Genomic DNA, 14903 nt, shown 5'->3' with positions numbered 1-14903 from the left:
CAACAGCGTGAGACTCCGTCTCAAAAAAAAAAAAAAAAAAAAAAGAACCATTTAAAGGTAAATAGATTTATCTTTTTCTTTTTAAATGTAAGAAACCTACATTGGGGTAATTTTAGTAAATCTATTTCCAGGAACTGAGGACCTATCCCAGCAGTTACACAATGACTATGCCACTGTTGTATACAGGAGGAAAAGGTCAAAGGCGGCTGTCCTAAGGTCTTGAAAAAGGAGACAAAAATTAATTAAAATAGCTACTATGTAATCTATCCAATGCTATAAACTGTGGAGAAATATGACTCAAGTGTTATAATATGAGCAGCTACCCTAGAAAATATAACCCAGCTCGCCATCCCAGAGGAAGAAACCACCAGGAAGAAGAGAAAGGAACACGAGGCAAGGTGCAGTGGCTCATGCCTGTAATCGCAGCACTTTGGGAGGCCGAGGCGGGCAGATCACCTGAGGTAGGGAGTTCGAGACCAGCCCTGCCCACATCGTGAAACCCTGCCTCTACTAAACATACAAAAATTAGCCAGGCATGGTGGCGGGCGCCTATAATCCCAGCTACTCAGGAGGCTGAGGCAGGACAACTGCTTGAACCCAGGAGGCGGAGGTTGCAGTGAGCCAAGATTGTGCACTGCACTCCAGCCTGGGTGACAGAGCAAGACTCCGTCTCAAAAAGAGAGAGAGAGGAACACGAATGTACACTAGACATATCACACAAGTTTCAGGCACTTTGTCAGGTTTGCTATTCCTGCACCTCTTACCTGGTATCAGAGAATTCCAAACTAATGACATTGAGGACTTTCTCCCTCTTGCCGCTGTAATAATATTTCACAAAATCACCAAGCTTCATCTTGCAGTCAGCCTGGCGGGTCACATCAATCACATCAATCTCTTTGTCAGAACCTGGAGTAAAGAGATAGGTTCTGCACCAAGTAGTCTCAGGGACTGTGGAAGACTCTCTTGTCCCCTCATCAGTCCCTAGAATGGCCTTACACTCAAAGCTTCTCTCCACCGACACTGTATGTATATGTGTGATATGTGTGTGTGTGTTTGGGGGGCAGGGGTAGGAACACATCACACTTTCCTTAGATCTATGTGCCCTGCTAGGGCAATGGAACTACCTGACACACAGCCTCACACATAGTAGTCCACCTGCCTGGGCCTTGCTTCTCCATTTCTTCTCATCCTCTCCACAGAATCTCATGCCCAGATAACAAGTGGCATGTGAGAGCCACAGTCAAAAGCTTTCTCATTTCAACAGAAGACAGACAATGATCCCTAGAACTTCCCAAGTAAAAAACGGAGTTCAACCTAGGGTTGTATAGACTATTAAAAGGAGAAGGAGCTGGGTGTGGTGGCTCACGCCTGTAATCCCAGCACTTTGGGAGGCTGAGGCGGAAGGATCGCTTGAGCCCAGTAGTTGGAGATCAGCCTGGGCAACATAGCGTGACGTCATCTCTACAAAAAATAAAACTAGCTAGGCATGGTGGTGCATCCCTGTAGTCTCAACTGCTCGGGAGATTGAGGTGTGAGGATCCCTGGAGCCCAGGAGGAGGTGGAGGTTGCAGTGAGTTAATCACGCCACTGTACTCCAGCCTGGGCAACAGGGCGAGACCCTGTCTCTGATAAATGAATGAGTGAATGAAAGAAGAAGAGACTAGGATGTTGGCTCTCTCTGCTGAAGAATGACTTTGGACAAGGCATTTCACCTCAGATTCCCAAGATGTTTAGAGAGGAAATGCAAAAACAGATTTGAGGGGAAGGGACACAGATCTTGACAGGAATGAACAATGTTACAATTAAAAGAGTCTGTAGTGTCTTACCAACATAGTGTTCAACATCCCTCACAGTGAATGATGGCGAGGGCAGCGTCATGCCCAACCCATCCTTCTTCAGGACCAGGATGGGCACACTGAAGCTATTTTCTTCCAGGAATTCCACAGTCAGTTGATTTCCAGTGGGCTTCAGAATCACTTCATCTGAGCTGAGGGCCACAGAGAGAAAGCTTGAGCCTGAGGCACTGCCCACTAAAGGCCTTATTGGAGGCTGCCACTCACCCAAGAGGTGGGGTTTTTATGAGGGGACTTAATGTAAGCTGGTAACTAATAGCAAAAACCTCATCTGCTAGGGAAGAAATGATCTGTCCAAGGCTAGAGACCAGGTCACTGGCAGAGGTGGGGAGTATTCTGCCAACATGGTGCTCTTCTCTGGGTGACAAGAAGAAATCAGTCAAAAGCCTGGCCAGAAAGAAAAGACACATCTGACGAGTTCGGCAGATTTGTTCTAACCAAGAGCAGCATTACCCATTTTAAAACACTATCAAAGAGAAAAGACTGATTAAAACAAAACAGCAACATTTTTACATCAACTTTCTCAACATGCGTACTTAATGAGTTTCAGCCTGGGCATCATTTCTAAACCTGTCTCCACAAAAAAAATTCAAAATTAGCAGGGCATGGTGGTGCAGGCCTACAGTCCTACATACTTGGGAGGCTGAGGCAGGAAGATCACTTGAACCCTAGGAGTTGGAGGCTACAATGAGCTTTGATCATGCCGCTGCACTCCAGTCTGGGTGACAGAGTCCCTGTTTCTTTCTTTTTTTAAAAAAAAAAAAAAAAAAAAAAGAAAAATAGTTTTCTTTAAATCATGGTGGAGAAAAGATTTATATTTGACAACTCTGACAACTTGTGCTGGGACAAATACATTAAGCTCAATGTCTATCTCATTTTTTTTTTTTTTTTGGGACAGAGTTTCACTCTTGTTACCCAGGCTGGAGTGCAATGGCATAGTCTCGGCTCACTACAACCTCTGCCTCCCGGGTTCAAGCGATTCTCCTACCTCAGCCTCCCGAGTAGCTGGGATTACAGGCATGTGCCACCACGCCCAGCTAATTTTCTATTTTTAGTAGATACGGGATTTCTACATGTTGGTCAGGCTGGTCTTGAACTCCCGACCTCAGGTGATCCGCCTGCCTCAGCCTCCCAAAGTGCTGGGATTACAGGCGTGAGCCACTGTGCCCGGCCTGCCTATCTCATTCTTTACGTAATCCTAGATGGTCCAAAGATTAAATTCCAAAAAATAAGGCTTTAAGAGCAGAAAAACCTGGGAAAAACCCAGTAGTCATTAAAAATAGCAATAAATAAATTTAACCATATAGAAATTAAAATATTCTGCAAGAAAGCTGTTATAAATCAGTAATAGTAACACAACAGAATGCCTGTCAACACAAGCTAGCAGTTCACAGAGAAAACAATCAAGCTGGTTTATAAATTTATGAAATCTAAGCCTGAGTGCAGTGGCTCACAACTGTAATCCCAGCACTTTGGGAGGCCAAGGAAGGCAGATTGTTTGAACCCAGGAGTTGGAGACCAGCCTGGGCAACATGGCAAAACCCCGTCTCTACAAAAAAAAAAAAAAAAAAAAAAAAAATTAGCTGGGTGTGGTGGCACACACCTGTAGTCCCAGCTACCCAGGAAGCACAGGTGGGAGGATGGATTAAGCTAGGGAGATCGAGGCTGCAGAGAGTGGTGATTGCACCACTGGACTCCAGCCTGTCTCAAAAAAACAAAAAACAAAAACAAAAAACTACTTATTTCCTTCATAATTAAAGAAATACAAGTGTGGGCTGAGTGCAGTGACTCATACCTGTAATCCCAACACTTTGGGAGGCTGAGGTGGGCAGATCATTTGAGGTCAGGAGTTTGAGACCAGCCTGGCCAGCATGGTGAAACCCCGTCTCTACTAAAAATACAAAAATTAGCTGGGCATGGTGGTGCGTGCCTGTAATCCCAGCTACTTGGGAGGCTGAGGCAAAAGAATAGCTTGAACCCAGGAAGCGGAGGGTGCAATGAGCTGAGATTGCACCACTGCACTCCAGCCTAGGCAACAGAGCAAGACACTGCCTCAAGAAAAAAAAAAAAGAAAAGAAAAGAGAAAAAGCACAAGTGGAAACAGTAGGATTTCACAATTTATCAGAAAGGCAAAAAAAATTGATAATAAACAATATTGGTGGCCGGGCGTGGTAGCTCACGCCTGTAATCCCAGCACTTTGGGAGGCCGAGGCAGGTAGATCACCTGAAGTCAGGAGTTCAAAACCAGCCTGGCCAACATGGTTAAAAACCATCTCTACTAAAAATACAAAAATTAGCCGGGCGTGGTGGCAGGTGCCTGTAATCCCAGCTACTCGGGGGACCAAGGCAGGAGAATCGCTTGAACCTGGGAGGCGGAGGTTGCAGTGAGCCGAGATCACACTATCGCACTCCAGCCTGGGAGACAAGAGCGAGACTTCATCTCAAAAAAATAAAAATAAATAAAACAAACAAACAATATTGGCTAGGATATAGGAAAATCGGCACCCTCCACACATTATCTGTGGGAATGTAGAATGGTATAGCCACTATGGATGTAATTGGCAATGTATGCAAAAACTTAAGTGCAAAGATATTCATTACAGTATTTCTTTGTAATAGCAAAATACTGGAATCAACTTAAATGTCCATCAGTAGAGGACCTGCTAAATAAATGTTACACCATGCAATGTAACATTAAACAGCCATGAAAAAGAACATCTGTATGTGCTATTATGGATTGATCTCAAATATACGTAAGTTTTTTTTAAAAAAAAGCAAGACACAGGGCTGGGCGCGGTGGCTCACGCCTGTAATCCCAGCACTTTGGAAGGCTAAGGCGGGCGGATCACGAGGTCAGGAGATCGAGACCATCCTGGTCAACATGGTGAAACCCCACCTCTACTAAAAATACAAAAAAAAAAATTAGCTGGGCATGATGGCGGGCGCCTGTAGTCCCAGCTACTCGGGAGGCTGAGGCAGGAGAATGGTGTGAACCCGGGAGGCGGAGCTTGCTGGGAGCCAAGATCGCGCCACTGCACACCAGCCTGGGTGACAGAGCGAGACTCCGTCTCAAAAAAAAAAAAAAAAAGCAAGATACGGAACAATATATAGTGTTTCCACTTGTGTCAAAAAAAGGAATTAAAAAAATCTATGTTTGTATATGCAAAAACCATTTCTGAAAGAATCTACAAATAACGGGTTGACTTTGGAGAAGGAACCTGAGGAGTCTGGGGTAGAGAGGAGAGTTTCTGCCTTTAAATAAACAAATAAAACAAGAAATATTAAGTTGAAGAAACACTTATTCCAAGTAACACTTCGGTTACAGAAAACATGAAAACAAGTAAAAAAAAAAAATAACAGATCCTGATAAGGCTGCGGAGCAAAGGGAATACTTACACCATGTTAGTGGGAATGTAAATTAGTTCAGCCACTACGGAAAGCAGTTTGGAGATTTCTCAAAGAACTTAAAAGAGAACTACCATTCCACTCAGCAATCGCATTACTGGGTATATACCCAAAGGAAAATAAACCATTCTACTAAAAAGATGCATGCACTGATATGTCTGCAGCATTATTCACAATCAAACTAGGTGCCCATCAACAGTGGAATGGATAAAGAAAAGTGTGGTACATATATACCATGGAATACTACACAGCCATAAAACAGAATAAAATCATATACTTTTCAGTAACATGGATGCAGCTGGAGATCATTATCCTAAGCCAATTAATGCAGGAACAGAAAATCAAATACTGCTTGTTCTTACTTTTAAGTAGGAGCTAAACATTGGGTACCCATAGATAAAGATGGGAACAATAGATACTGGGGACCAGTCTAGTCGGGAGGGAGGTAGCAAGGAAGGGGCTGAAAAACTAGCTACTGGGTACTATGTTCACTGCTTGGGTGATGGGGCCATTTGCACCCCAAACCTCAGCACATGCAGTATACCCACTTAAACAAACCTGCACAAGTACTTCCTGAATCTAAAATCAAAGTAGAAATTATTTTTAAAAAACCTGAACATGGTCTACTGAATTAAAAAAACCAAGCAAAAGAGACTGCTTTGTTCCTTTTTTTAACTCATTATTTTTGCTTCTTTCATGTAATTTACTTTTGACAAGGCCAGCTTAATTTTAAAAAGATAAAACCTCTTTTCGATTATAAAAGAGATATTATGACCAATAATTTTTTTATATTAAAAGAGTTTCTTCTTCTCTATGAGAGAATTAAATTTTCTGATCCTAAGACTCCTTCTAGGCCGGGCACGGTGGCTCAAGCCTGTAATCCCAGCACTTTGGGAGGCTGAGACGGGCGGATCACGAGGTCAGAAGATCGAGACCATCCTGGCTAACACAGTGAAACCCCGTCTCTATTAAGAAATACAAAAAACTAGCCGGGCGAGGTGGCGGGCGCCTGTAGTCCCAGCTACTCGGGAGGCTGAGGCCTGAGAATGGCGTAAACCCGGGAGGCGGAGCTTGCAGTGAGCTGAGATCCGGCCACTGCACTCCAGCCTGGGCGACAGAGCGAGACTCCGTCTCAAAAAAAAAAAAAAAAAAAAAAAAAGACTCCTTCTAGTCAGCATTCCTTGGGTAAATTTAAGTATCTAACTTAGGTGAATACTGCCTCCCAACTACCAAAAGTTTTCCAGAAATTGACCAAACCAGAAGGAATTTGCAGAGCCCTGAAGATACTCACAAATTGGGGAGGCTCCTAATGGGACAGCCACTGGGAAAGCTGGGAAGAGGTGAGTTCCAGCCTCCCAGAGCCCTGGCATTCACCAGCCATTGGAGGTAGGGTTCCTCACCTGTCAAAAGTCCTACTCCGGAGCTCTCTGATGAACGTAGGGCTCCCGGTCTTCACTGGTTTCCCCTTGTGTGTATCATGCCCCTTTGAAGATCCGCGGCGTTTTTTCACTAAGCCAGAAAAAGATGAGAGATTGTGAGTCAGAACGGTCATGAGCTATGATACCAAGAACAAAGGCCTCAGTAGACTCTCTTCCAATCTAACCACCCCTTGGAGCATTTGTAGTCAATGAGGTCCTCACAGATTCAGGAAAGTTCCTGGTGAAGATGGGTACTTTCTCTGGATAAGCCTTAGGAAGAGAGGGAGGTGAAGTTATTAACTTCTGCCCTCTCAGTGAGATAGCTGCTGGCCTGTGGAGCCTGCACAGGCTTCTGCTATTTCCTGAGGAAAAAGAATCAGAAGTGCTCAGGCAAAAGCAATCACTCCCCCAAATTTCCTTTCCTTTGTCTCTCCTCTGGATTGTCTTCTCTAAGAAACCCTAAGATCTACTTACTAATGGAGGGCCCATGCAAGACTTCACAGTTGGGGCAGTGGTAGAGGTCAATGTCAGCAGCCTTCTCCTCTTCAACACCAACACAACTGAAAAAGAGAAAAACAGTCAAGGTTTATGGAAATTTTATTTTTTATGAGGTCTAGAACAGTGCTGTCCAGTAGAACAGCTATTAAGTACATGTGGCTATTTATGTTTAAATCCATTAAAATTAAGTAAAATTTAAAATTTCAAGTGCTCAGCAGCCACATGTGGTTAGGGGTTACTGTATTAGACAGTGGTGTGATCATGGCTCACTGCAACCTCTGCCTCCTGGATTCAAGTGATTCTCCTGCCTCAGCCTCCCAATTAGCTGGGATTATAGGCATGCGCCACCATGCCTGGCTAATTTTTGTATTTTTAAGAGAGACGAGGTTTCACCACATTGGCCAGGCTGGTCTCAAACTCCTGAGTTCAAGTGATCCACCCACCTCTGCCTCCCAAAGTGTAGGATTATAGGTGTGAGCCACCACGCCCAGCCTTATAACCTAATTTTTAAACTTGAGATACTTTATTAAATGAAAAAGACTAAAAAAAAAAATTCTAGTCAACAGTAGTTCTGAATGAAAAATTACAGATAATCCTTTTTATCTTATCTGTGCTTCTCATTTCCTACAACAAACATCTGTTGCTTATTTCACATTTTAAAGACTTAAAAAGATTTACTTAATTTTGAAAATTTGACTTTGCATGTATATGAGGTGGTAATCTCACAAGATTCAACCTTCCCTTACTAGGGAAGGCACCAGCAGCCCCCCAAATAAATTCTTGCTAAAAGTAAACACCTAGGCCAGTCACAGTGGCTCATACCTGTAATCCCAGAACTTTGGGAGGCTGAGGCAGGAGGATCACTTAAGCCCATGAGCTCAAGACCAGCCTGGGCAACAAATTGAGACCCCCAACTCTACCAAAACAAACAAAAAAATTTAGCTGAGCATGGAGGCTGAGCTGGATCACTTGAACCCAGGAGATTGAGGCTGCAGTGAGCCATGATTGTGCTACTGTACTTCAGCCTGTGTGACAGGACGAGACCCTGTCTCCAAAAAAAAAAAAAGAAGACCCAAGTCTTAAAATCTTTGGTTTGCCACACACAGCAGAGAACATTAAGGCAGAGTTCAAGTTGTTTCAGCCAAGATCATGCTCATAAATGGACTTCCTGGGATTAGGACTCTACCATCTTCCCAACTAATAATCTCATGCCTATAAACCAGCACCTTATCAATAAACCAGGGATATCACCATCAACTTTGTAGGGGTTTTAATGATTCAATAAGATAATGTATATAAAGTGCAAAGCATGGCCAGTCGCGGTAGCTCACACCTGTAATCCCAGTACTTTGGGCGGCCAAAGTAGGAGGATTGCTTGAGGCCGGGAGTTCAAGACCAGCCTGGGCAACATAGGGTAACCCCATCTCTATAAAAATAACACTAATGTGTGCAGCACAGTGAGCATAAAGTCTGATACACAGTAAGTATCTGGTTTCACAGTAAGTGCTAGAAGTCCAGTCTGGACCTCACCTTTCACCTGCCTAAACCTTCTTCAAAGATATTCCCCAGACCTTGTAGCATTAACTCACTTCCCTGGACTGCATGCTTTCTATCTCATACCCCCGGTTCCCTCTGGACAGTACTGAAGAAGGAAGCCTCTTCACCTCTCTCTCCCCTAAACTTTCACCCCATGTGGCTATGTGCTTTCTCTACTCTAAACACCCGCTGCTCGTCCCCTTTCCCAACTTGGTAAACAAACTGCTGAACATTGGCACTCCCTTCAACAAACACTCCTTCACCTTCCAGGCTTAACTGAATGCAGTTTCTCCTATGGGAAAGTCATTTTCTCTACACCACTGCCACTCACAAAGTGTGATCCACAGACTAATGCTGGCCTGTGAACTATTTACTACAGGTCTGTGATAAGTACAGAAAGTAAGAGTAAGTATCACTATTATGCAAAAGTTTTTACAGCAATGTAACAGAATAATTTTATATCTGTTCAATCTAATAATAAAATTTTGGGCTTGTCTTTTATATGTTTTTTGGTTCATACCATATATATATATATATATTTTCTTTTTTTTTTTTTGAGACAGAGTCTCGCTCTGTCGCCCAGGCTGGAGTGCAGTGGCGCGATCTCAGCTCGCTGCAAGCTCCACCTCCCGGGTCCATGCCATTCTCCTGCCTCAGCCTCCCGAGTAGCTGGGACTACAGGCGCCCACCACTACGCCCGGCTAGTTTTTTGTATTTTTAGTAGAGACGGGGTTTCACCGTGTTAGCCAGGATGGTCTCGATCTCCTGACCTCGTCATCTGCCCACCTTGGCCTCCCAAAGTGCTGAGATTACAGGCATGAGCCACCGTGCCCGGGCAGTTCATGCCATTTTTTCTAATAATTCTTTTTTTTTTACATTATAAAAGGATTGACCCCCCTTTCGGCCGGAACCGCCATCTTCCAGTAATTTGCCAAAATGACGAACACAAAGGGAAAGAGGAGAGGCACCCGATATATGTTCTCTAGGCCTTTTAGAAAACATGGAGTTGTTCCTTTGGCCACGTATATGCGAATCTATAAGAAAGGTGATATCGTAGACATCAAGGGAATGGGTACCGTTCAAAAAGGAATGCCCCACAAGTGTTACCATGGCAAAACTGGGAGAGTCTACAACGTTACCCAGCATGCTGTTGGCATTGTTGTAAACAAACAAGTTAAGGGCAAGATTCTTGCCAAGAGAATTAATGTACGTATTGAGCACATTAAGCATTCTAAGAGCAGAGATAGCTTCCTGAAACGCGTGAAGGAAAATGATCAGAAAAAGAAAGAAGCCAAAGAGAAAGGTACCTGGGTTCAACTGAAGCGCCAGCCTGCTCCACCCAGAGAAGCACACTTTGTGAGAACCAATGGGAAGGAGCCTGAGCTGCTGGAACCTATTCCCTATGAATTCATGGCATAATAGGTGTTTAAAAAAAAAAAAATAAAAGACCTCTGGGCTGGAAAAAAAAAAAAAAAAAAAAAAAAGGATTGGCCCATTATAGATTGGAAATTTTAAAAGTGCCTTGGTTCTTTGCCACATAACTCAGGACTGGGTTGTGGCGAGCCATCCCTCTCACTCCCTGGTGAGACTTCCAGATCATCTCTCCTCTACCCTTGTGTAAGAGTTCCCACTGCTCTGAGTTCCATACCATCCAGCCATACCACGTCCCACTCCTCTTCATCACTGCCACATACCCATCTCCCCAACATACCCCTTCAGTCGCTGAAGAACCTGCTCAGATTCTTCTCCAACCCAAGTCCTGCCAACATCCTACATGAAATCAGTATCCATGTGGAGATACAACATTCCAGGCACTTAGTTTCTTGATCTTCTCATCTTCAGAGACTGCTACCCTCTACTCCCATTTCAGGTACCAACTCTCATGACCATCCCCCAGACCCTGTCAACACCAGCAACTGCTGTACCTCTGGAGTATGAAACTCATACATCACCCTCTCTGACCACAAGTCTATCTATTCAGCTGTCATTCACTATATCCTGTTCTTTGCCCTCAAAACTCACCTATTCATACACTCTTGACTTTACCCTCCCCTTCCTTATCTGGTTGAGATTCCAGCATTCCTCACTTCAATCATTCTCTTACAGATATCCTCACTTGCCCCACTGCCTTTCATCCCCACATGCAAACCCTAACCCTGGCTCAGTACAACTACCTAACTCTAGACCACTAGATGTGGCCAGAGAAAAGTCACCCATTGGATTGGTGCCATCATAAATTCACTGTCCAAAATATTTGGATTGGTCAGGCAAGGTGGCTCACGCTCGTAATCCCAGCATTTTGGGAGGCTAAGGCAGGTGGATCAACTGAGGTCAGGAGTTTGAGACCAGCCTGGCCAACATGATGAATCCCCATCTCTACTTAAAATACAAAAATTAGCTGGGAATGGCGGTGGGCACCTGTAATTCCAGCTACTCAGGAGGCTGAGGCAGAACAGCTTGAACCCAGGAGGCAGAGGTTGCAGTAAGCCGAGAGCATGTCACTGCACTCTAGCCTGGGCGACAGAGCAAGATTCTGTCTCAAAAAAAAAAAAAAAAAAGTCTGGATCATGCTGCCTGACGATCCTTCTGTAATTCCCCACTCAACTCTCTCTCATTATCTACTGTGGCTATTTCAAATCTCTTACCCCGCTACCTGCCTCTTCTCTCTCAACAAATTACCTTGCTTCCTACTACTTCTGGTTTTTGTTTTTGGTTGTTGTTGTTGTTTTAAGCATTCTTTGCTTTCATTCTTTGAGTTCCTTAATGTTTTTATTTTACTTTGTTTTTTTTAGAGTCAGAGTCTCACTGGGTTGCACAGGCTGGAGAGCAGTGGTGCCAGTCATAGTTCACTGCAGCCTTGAACTCCTGGGCTCAAGTGATCCTCTTGCCCCAGCCTCCCAAGTAGCTAGGACAAGCACACACCACCATGCCCAGCTAATTTGTGTGTGTGTGTGTGTTTTGTAGAAAAGGGGTGTCTTGCTTTGTTGCCCAGAATGGTCTCAAACTTCTGGCCTTAAGTGATCCTCCTACCTCAGCCTCCCAATGTGTTGGGATTACAGGTGTGAGCCATCATGCCAGCCACTTCCTACTTCTACACTTGATCTTAGCCAAAAGACCGAGAGGCGATGCACTTCCTACTTCTTAGAGAAAATTAAGTAATCAGAGGTGAACTACCTTAACTTCTCATCACCAAATCTACTTCCTTCTACACCCATCCTTTTTTTCCTGTCGTAACAACAGTACTATCTTTCCTTCCTTCTAAAGCCAAGTTTTCCATCTGGGTCACATGTTTTCTTACCTTCTCAATCAATTATTCCTTCTTTCTGCAGTATCTTCAATCTCTCTCTTTCTCTTCACAATAGCATTTAAACAAGTCTATTCGTGTTTACAAATTCAAAAACCAAGACCTACCCACCCTCCCATCCTCCCTCCCTCCTGTCTGCCCCTTCGCAGCCAAACATCATCTTTCTTTAAACCTATGCAGCTTAAAAACAAAGTAAATAAATCTATGCAGCTTGATAATGATCCCTTTTTTGAGTAAGTAACGGTTGTACATGGTGCAAAACTCAGAGTACAGAAGTATATAGAGTAAAAAGTCTCCCTCCCACCCTTAGCTGCCCAGTAGTATCAAGAGGTGTTCTATCAAAGCCAAATCAATACTTTCTTAGGGTTGCTATGTGCACTTTGTGACTCATCCCCTGCTACAGTCTGATCTTAGTCCCCACCTTCTTTAAAATAGATCTCACTGATGTCCCGACCTCTTTGTTGATATAAGCAATAAGTACTTCTCCGCTTTATCTCCCTTAACTTCTTAGCACCATTTTCGCACTGCCAACCCTGTACTCTCTCCACCTGACAAGCTTTCTACCCTTTACTTCTATAATGCCCCATTTGGCTGGTGCCCTTCCTTCAGCAGATATTTAATGAGCATCCGCCAGGCTATGTCTGGTCTAGGGGCTGGTGAGACGAAGACAAAAAACAAAGCATACAAAAATCCCTGCCCTCACAGAGCTGATGTTCTAGTGGGGAGGAAGACAAGAAACAAGATAAATCAATGCAATTGGTGAAACACATTGTATGTTAGATAATGAGAAGACCTAGGTAGAAAAAAAAAACAGGAAGGGGAATATAGAGGAATATATATATGTGAATATATAACACTATACACCACACACACACACACACAATCGGGGGGGAGGGGGGAGAATGGCAGTGAGGGTGAAATATTAGATAGGGAAGACAGGTAAAGACTGACAAAATGGCTTTTGAATAAAGACCCAAAGGGAGTAAGGGAGCAAGCCCCCCATGTGGCTATGAAGGAAGAGCATCCCAATAGGAACAGCGAGTACAAAAGCCCTGTGGTGGGAGCGTCCCTAGACTACAAAGGTAGCAGAGAAGAGGAGAGTGTTCTAGAGTAGAGAGCTAGGAGGACAGTACTAAGTCAGAAAGGCAATAGACTCACGTAGTAGGGTATTGTAAGCCACTGTAATGCACTCTAGCTTTTCCTGGGTAGCCACAAGAACTGGGGAGTCACAGCCACTATGAGTTAGGGATGTGATGTGATTTTAATTATGTCTTTGGCTGTTCCTTTTTCGCAATGAATTCTTTTTCTCCTGCCCAGTCCTTAAATGTTGAAGTTTCTTAGGTCCTCTTACCTGGGCACTCTTTTCTCCTCACTTTTCCTCATTGTTCTCACTCCCGGGGCTCCATGTGCCCTCTATGCACTCATAACTCCAAGCCAGATCTTCCTGCTGGATTTTAGACCCTTCCCTCCAAATGCCTCCTGGGGGAGACATTTCTACTGGATAGTCACTTACGTACTTCAAATTCAACATGTCCAAACTCAGTTTTTCCCTCTGTCTGTCCCCTAAACATGCTCCCTTCTCTTAGGTTTCCCACTTCAGCAAATGGCTCCATAACCTCACCAGGCATTCAAGCCAGAAACCTGGCAGCTATCACTGATTCACCTCTAGCCCTCTCCCTCCACTATACCCTGAAGTAGGCATTCTAGCATCAAGTTAAGAACACTGACTTTAGGTCAACTCTCTGGGTTTGCATCTTGGCTGTGCCACTTACTAGCTGTGGGATCTTGGACAAGTTACTTAACCTCTCTGTGCCTCAGTTTCCTCATTGTAAGATGGGGATAAAAACTGTACCTACTTCATAAGGTTGTTATCAAAAGCTAATGAACTAATATATAGGAAGTGTTTAGAACATTGCCTGGCCCATAGTAAGTGCTCTGTATGTTTGTTGTTGTTATCCAAGTTATCAGCACGTCCTATCAACTCTCTTTATTAGCTATCAATTGTGCCAATTTGTCATCCTTACTGCCCCTGCGCTAGTTAAGGCCACTATTATCTCTAACTCGGTTATTGTCCTGCCCTCCTAACTGGACTCCTGGCCCCTATTCTGTCCCCACCCAATTGGCCCTCCACACTACAGCTAAAGTGATCATTTAAAAACACAAATTTGATCCTATCAACCCATGCTTAAAATGCCTCGCAGGGTTCCTATTTTTCCTAGGGTAAAGTATAAACTTACCATGGCCCAAAAGGCCTTGCCTCTCTGGCTGAGCTCACCTCTTTCCCCTCACACACAGCGTACGCTAGGAGAGACATTCCTACTACATAGCTCACTTACAATCTGTGGGGCCTAATGGAAATGAAAGTGGGAGCTCTCTGTTCAAAAAATAGAAAAGCTTTTTCCTTTCTTCCATGGTCTCTCTTAACTTACCATGCAGTTTTAATATGCTAGTTACTGTCATGCTCCCTCGGGTATAGGGGTAACTCAAGGGGCGAGTACAGGCCCACACAAGTACCCTGGGGCCCTGCCCGGTGACTTAGTACACAGGGTACATGCACCCAACCGACTCTGTCCACACCTGCACCTGGGCCCAGCGCCCCAGGCAGCTAGCCAAGAACCTGTTCGGGGAGGTAGAAAGGCAGCAGGAGGTAGAACCACATATGAGCCAAGACTCTTAAGTCCCCATCGCACACTCCACTGTTCCATCACATACAAATCACAAAATCAAAGGCAAAATTATTAAGAATTTCAAGACAACCACCACAGAACATTAAACCTCAGGCATGGGGCACCATGTGACTATAGCAATTGCACACCTATGAAGCCAGCCCTGCTCTAAAAAGCCAGCAGACTCTCAGTGCCATACTCTGTCTATAGCTCTAGCCTCTGG

At 44.2% G+C, this 14903-nt stretch overlaps 2 protein-coding genes across 6 annotated transcripts in view; one reads left to right on the top strand and one right to left on the bottom strand.

Annotated features, from left to right (window-relative positions):
- Positions 1-14903, bottom strand: part of LOC105493782 (PHD finger protein 8) — a 109419-nt gene that overhangs the window by 78308 nt on the left and 16208 nt on the right. For all 5 annotated transcript variants that reach the window (XM_011761679.3, XM_071088510.1, XM_011761681.3 and 2 more), the window contains exons 3-6: positions 7151-7236; positions 6659-6767; positions 1827-1987; positions 765-906 (exon numbers count right to left, since the gene is read on the bottom strand). In XM_011761679.3, the coding sequence (XP_011759981.1) occupies positions 765-906; positions 1827-1987; positions 6659-6767; positions 7151-7236 (498 nt within the window). The remainder of the gene's footprint in view (positions 1-764; positions 907-1826; positions 1988-6658; positions 6768-7150; positions 7237-14903) is intronic.
- Positions 9607-10168, top strand: LOC139360655 (large ribosomal subunit protein eL21). The gene has a single exon (XM_071088511.1). The coding sequence runs from the start codon at positions 9647-9649 to the stop codon at positions 10127-10129; it is 483 nt and encodes a 160-aa protein (XP_070944612.1). The 5' UTR covers positions 9607-9646; the 3' UTR covers positions 10130-10168.

This window comes from Macaca nemestrina, chromosome X (genome assembly GCF_043159975.1).
Source record: "Macaca nemestrina isolate mMacNem1 chromosome X, mMacNem.hap1, whole genome shotgun sequence".
In the NCBI taxonomy this organism is placed as follows: Eukaryota; Metazoa; Chordata; class Mammalia; order Primates; family Cercopithecidae; genus Macaca; species Macaca nemestrina.
Note: the sequence above shows the minus strand (reverse complement) of the source record. Positions and strands in the feature narration are given on the sequence as shown.

Bases quoted from the DNA above. Each gene is read 5' to 3' on its own strand.
- LOC139360655 (XM_071088511.1), top strand. From the start codon at position 9,647: ATGACGAACACAAAGGGAAAGAGGAGAGGCACCCGATATATGTTCTCT.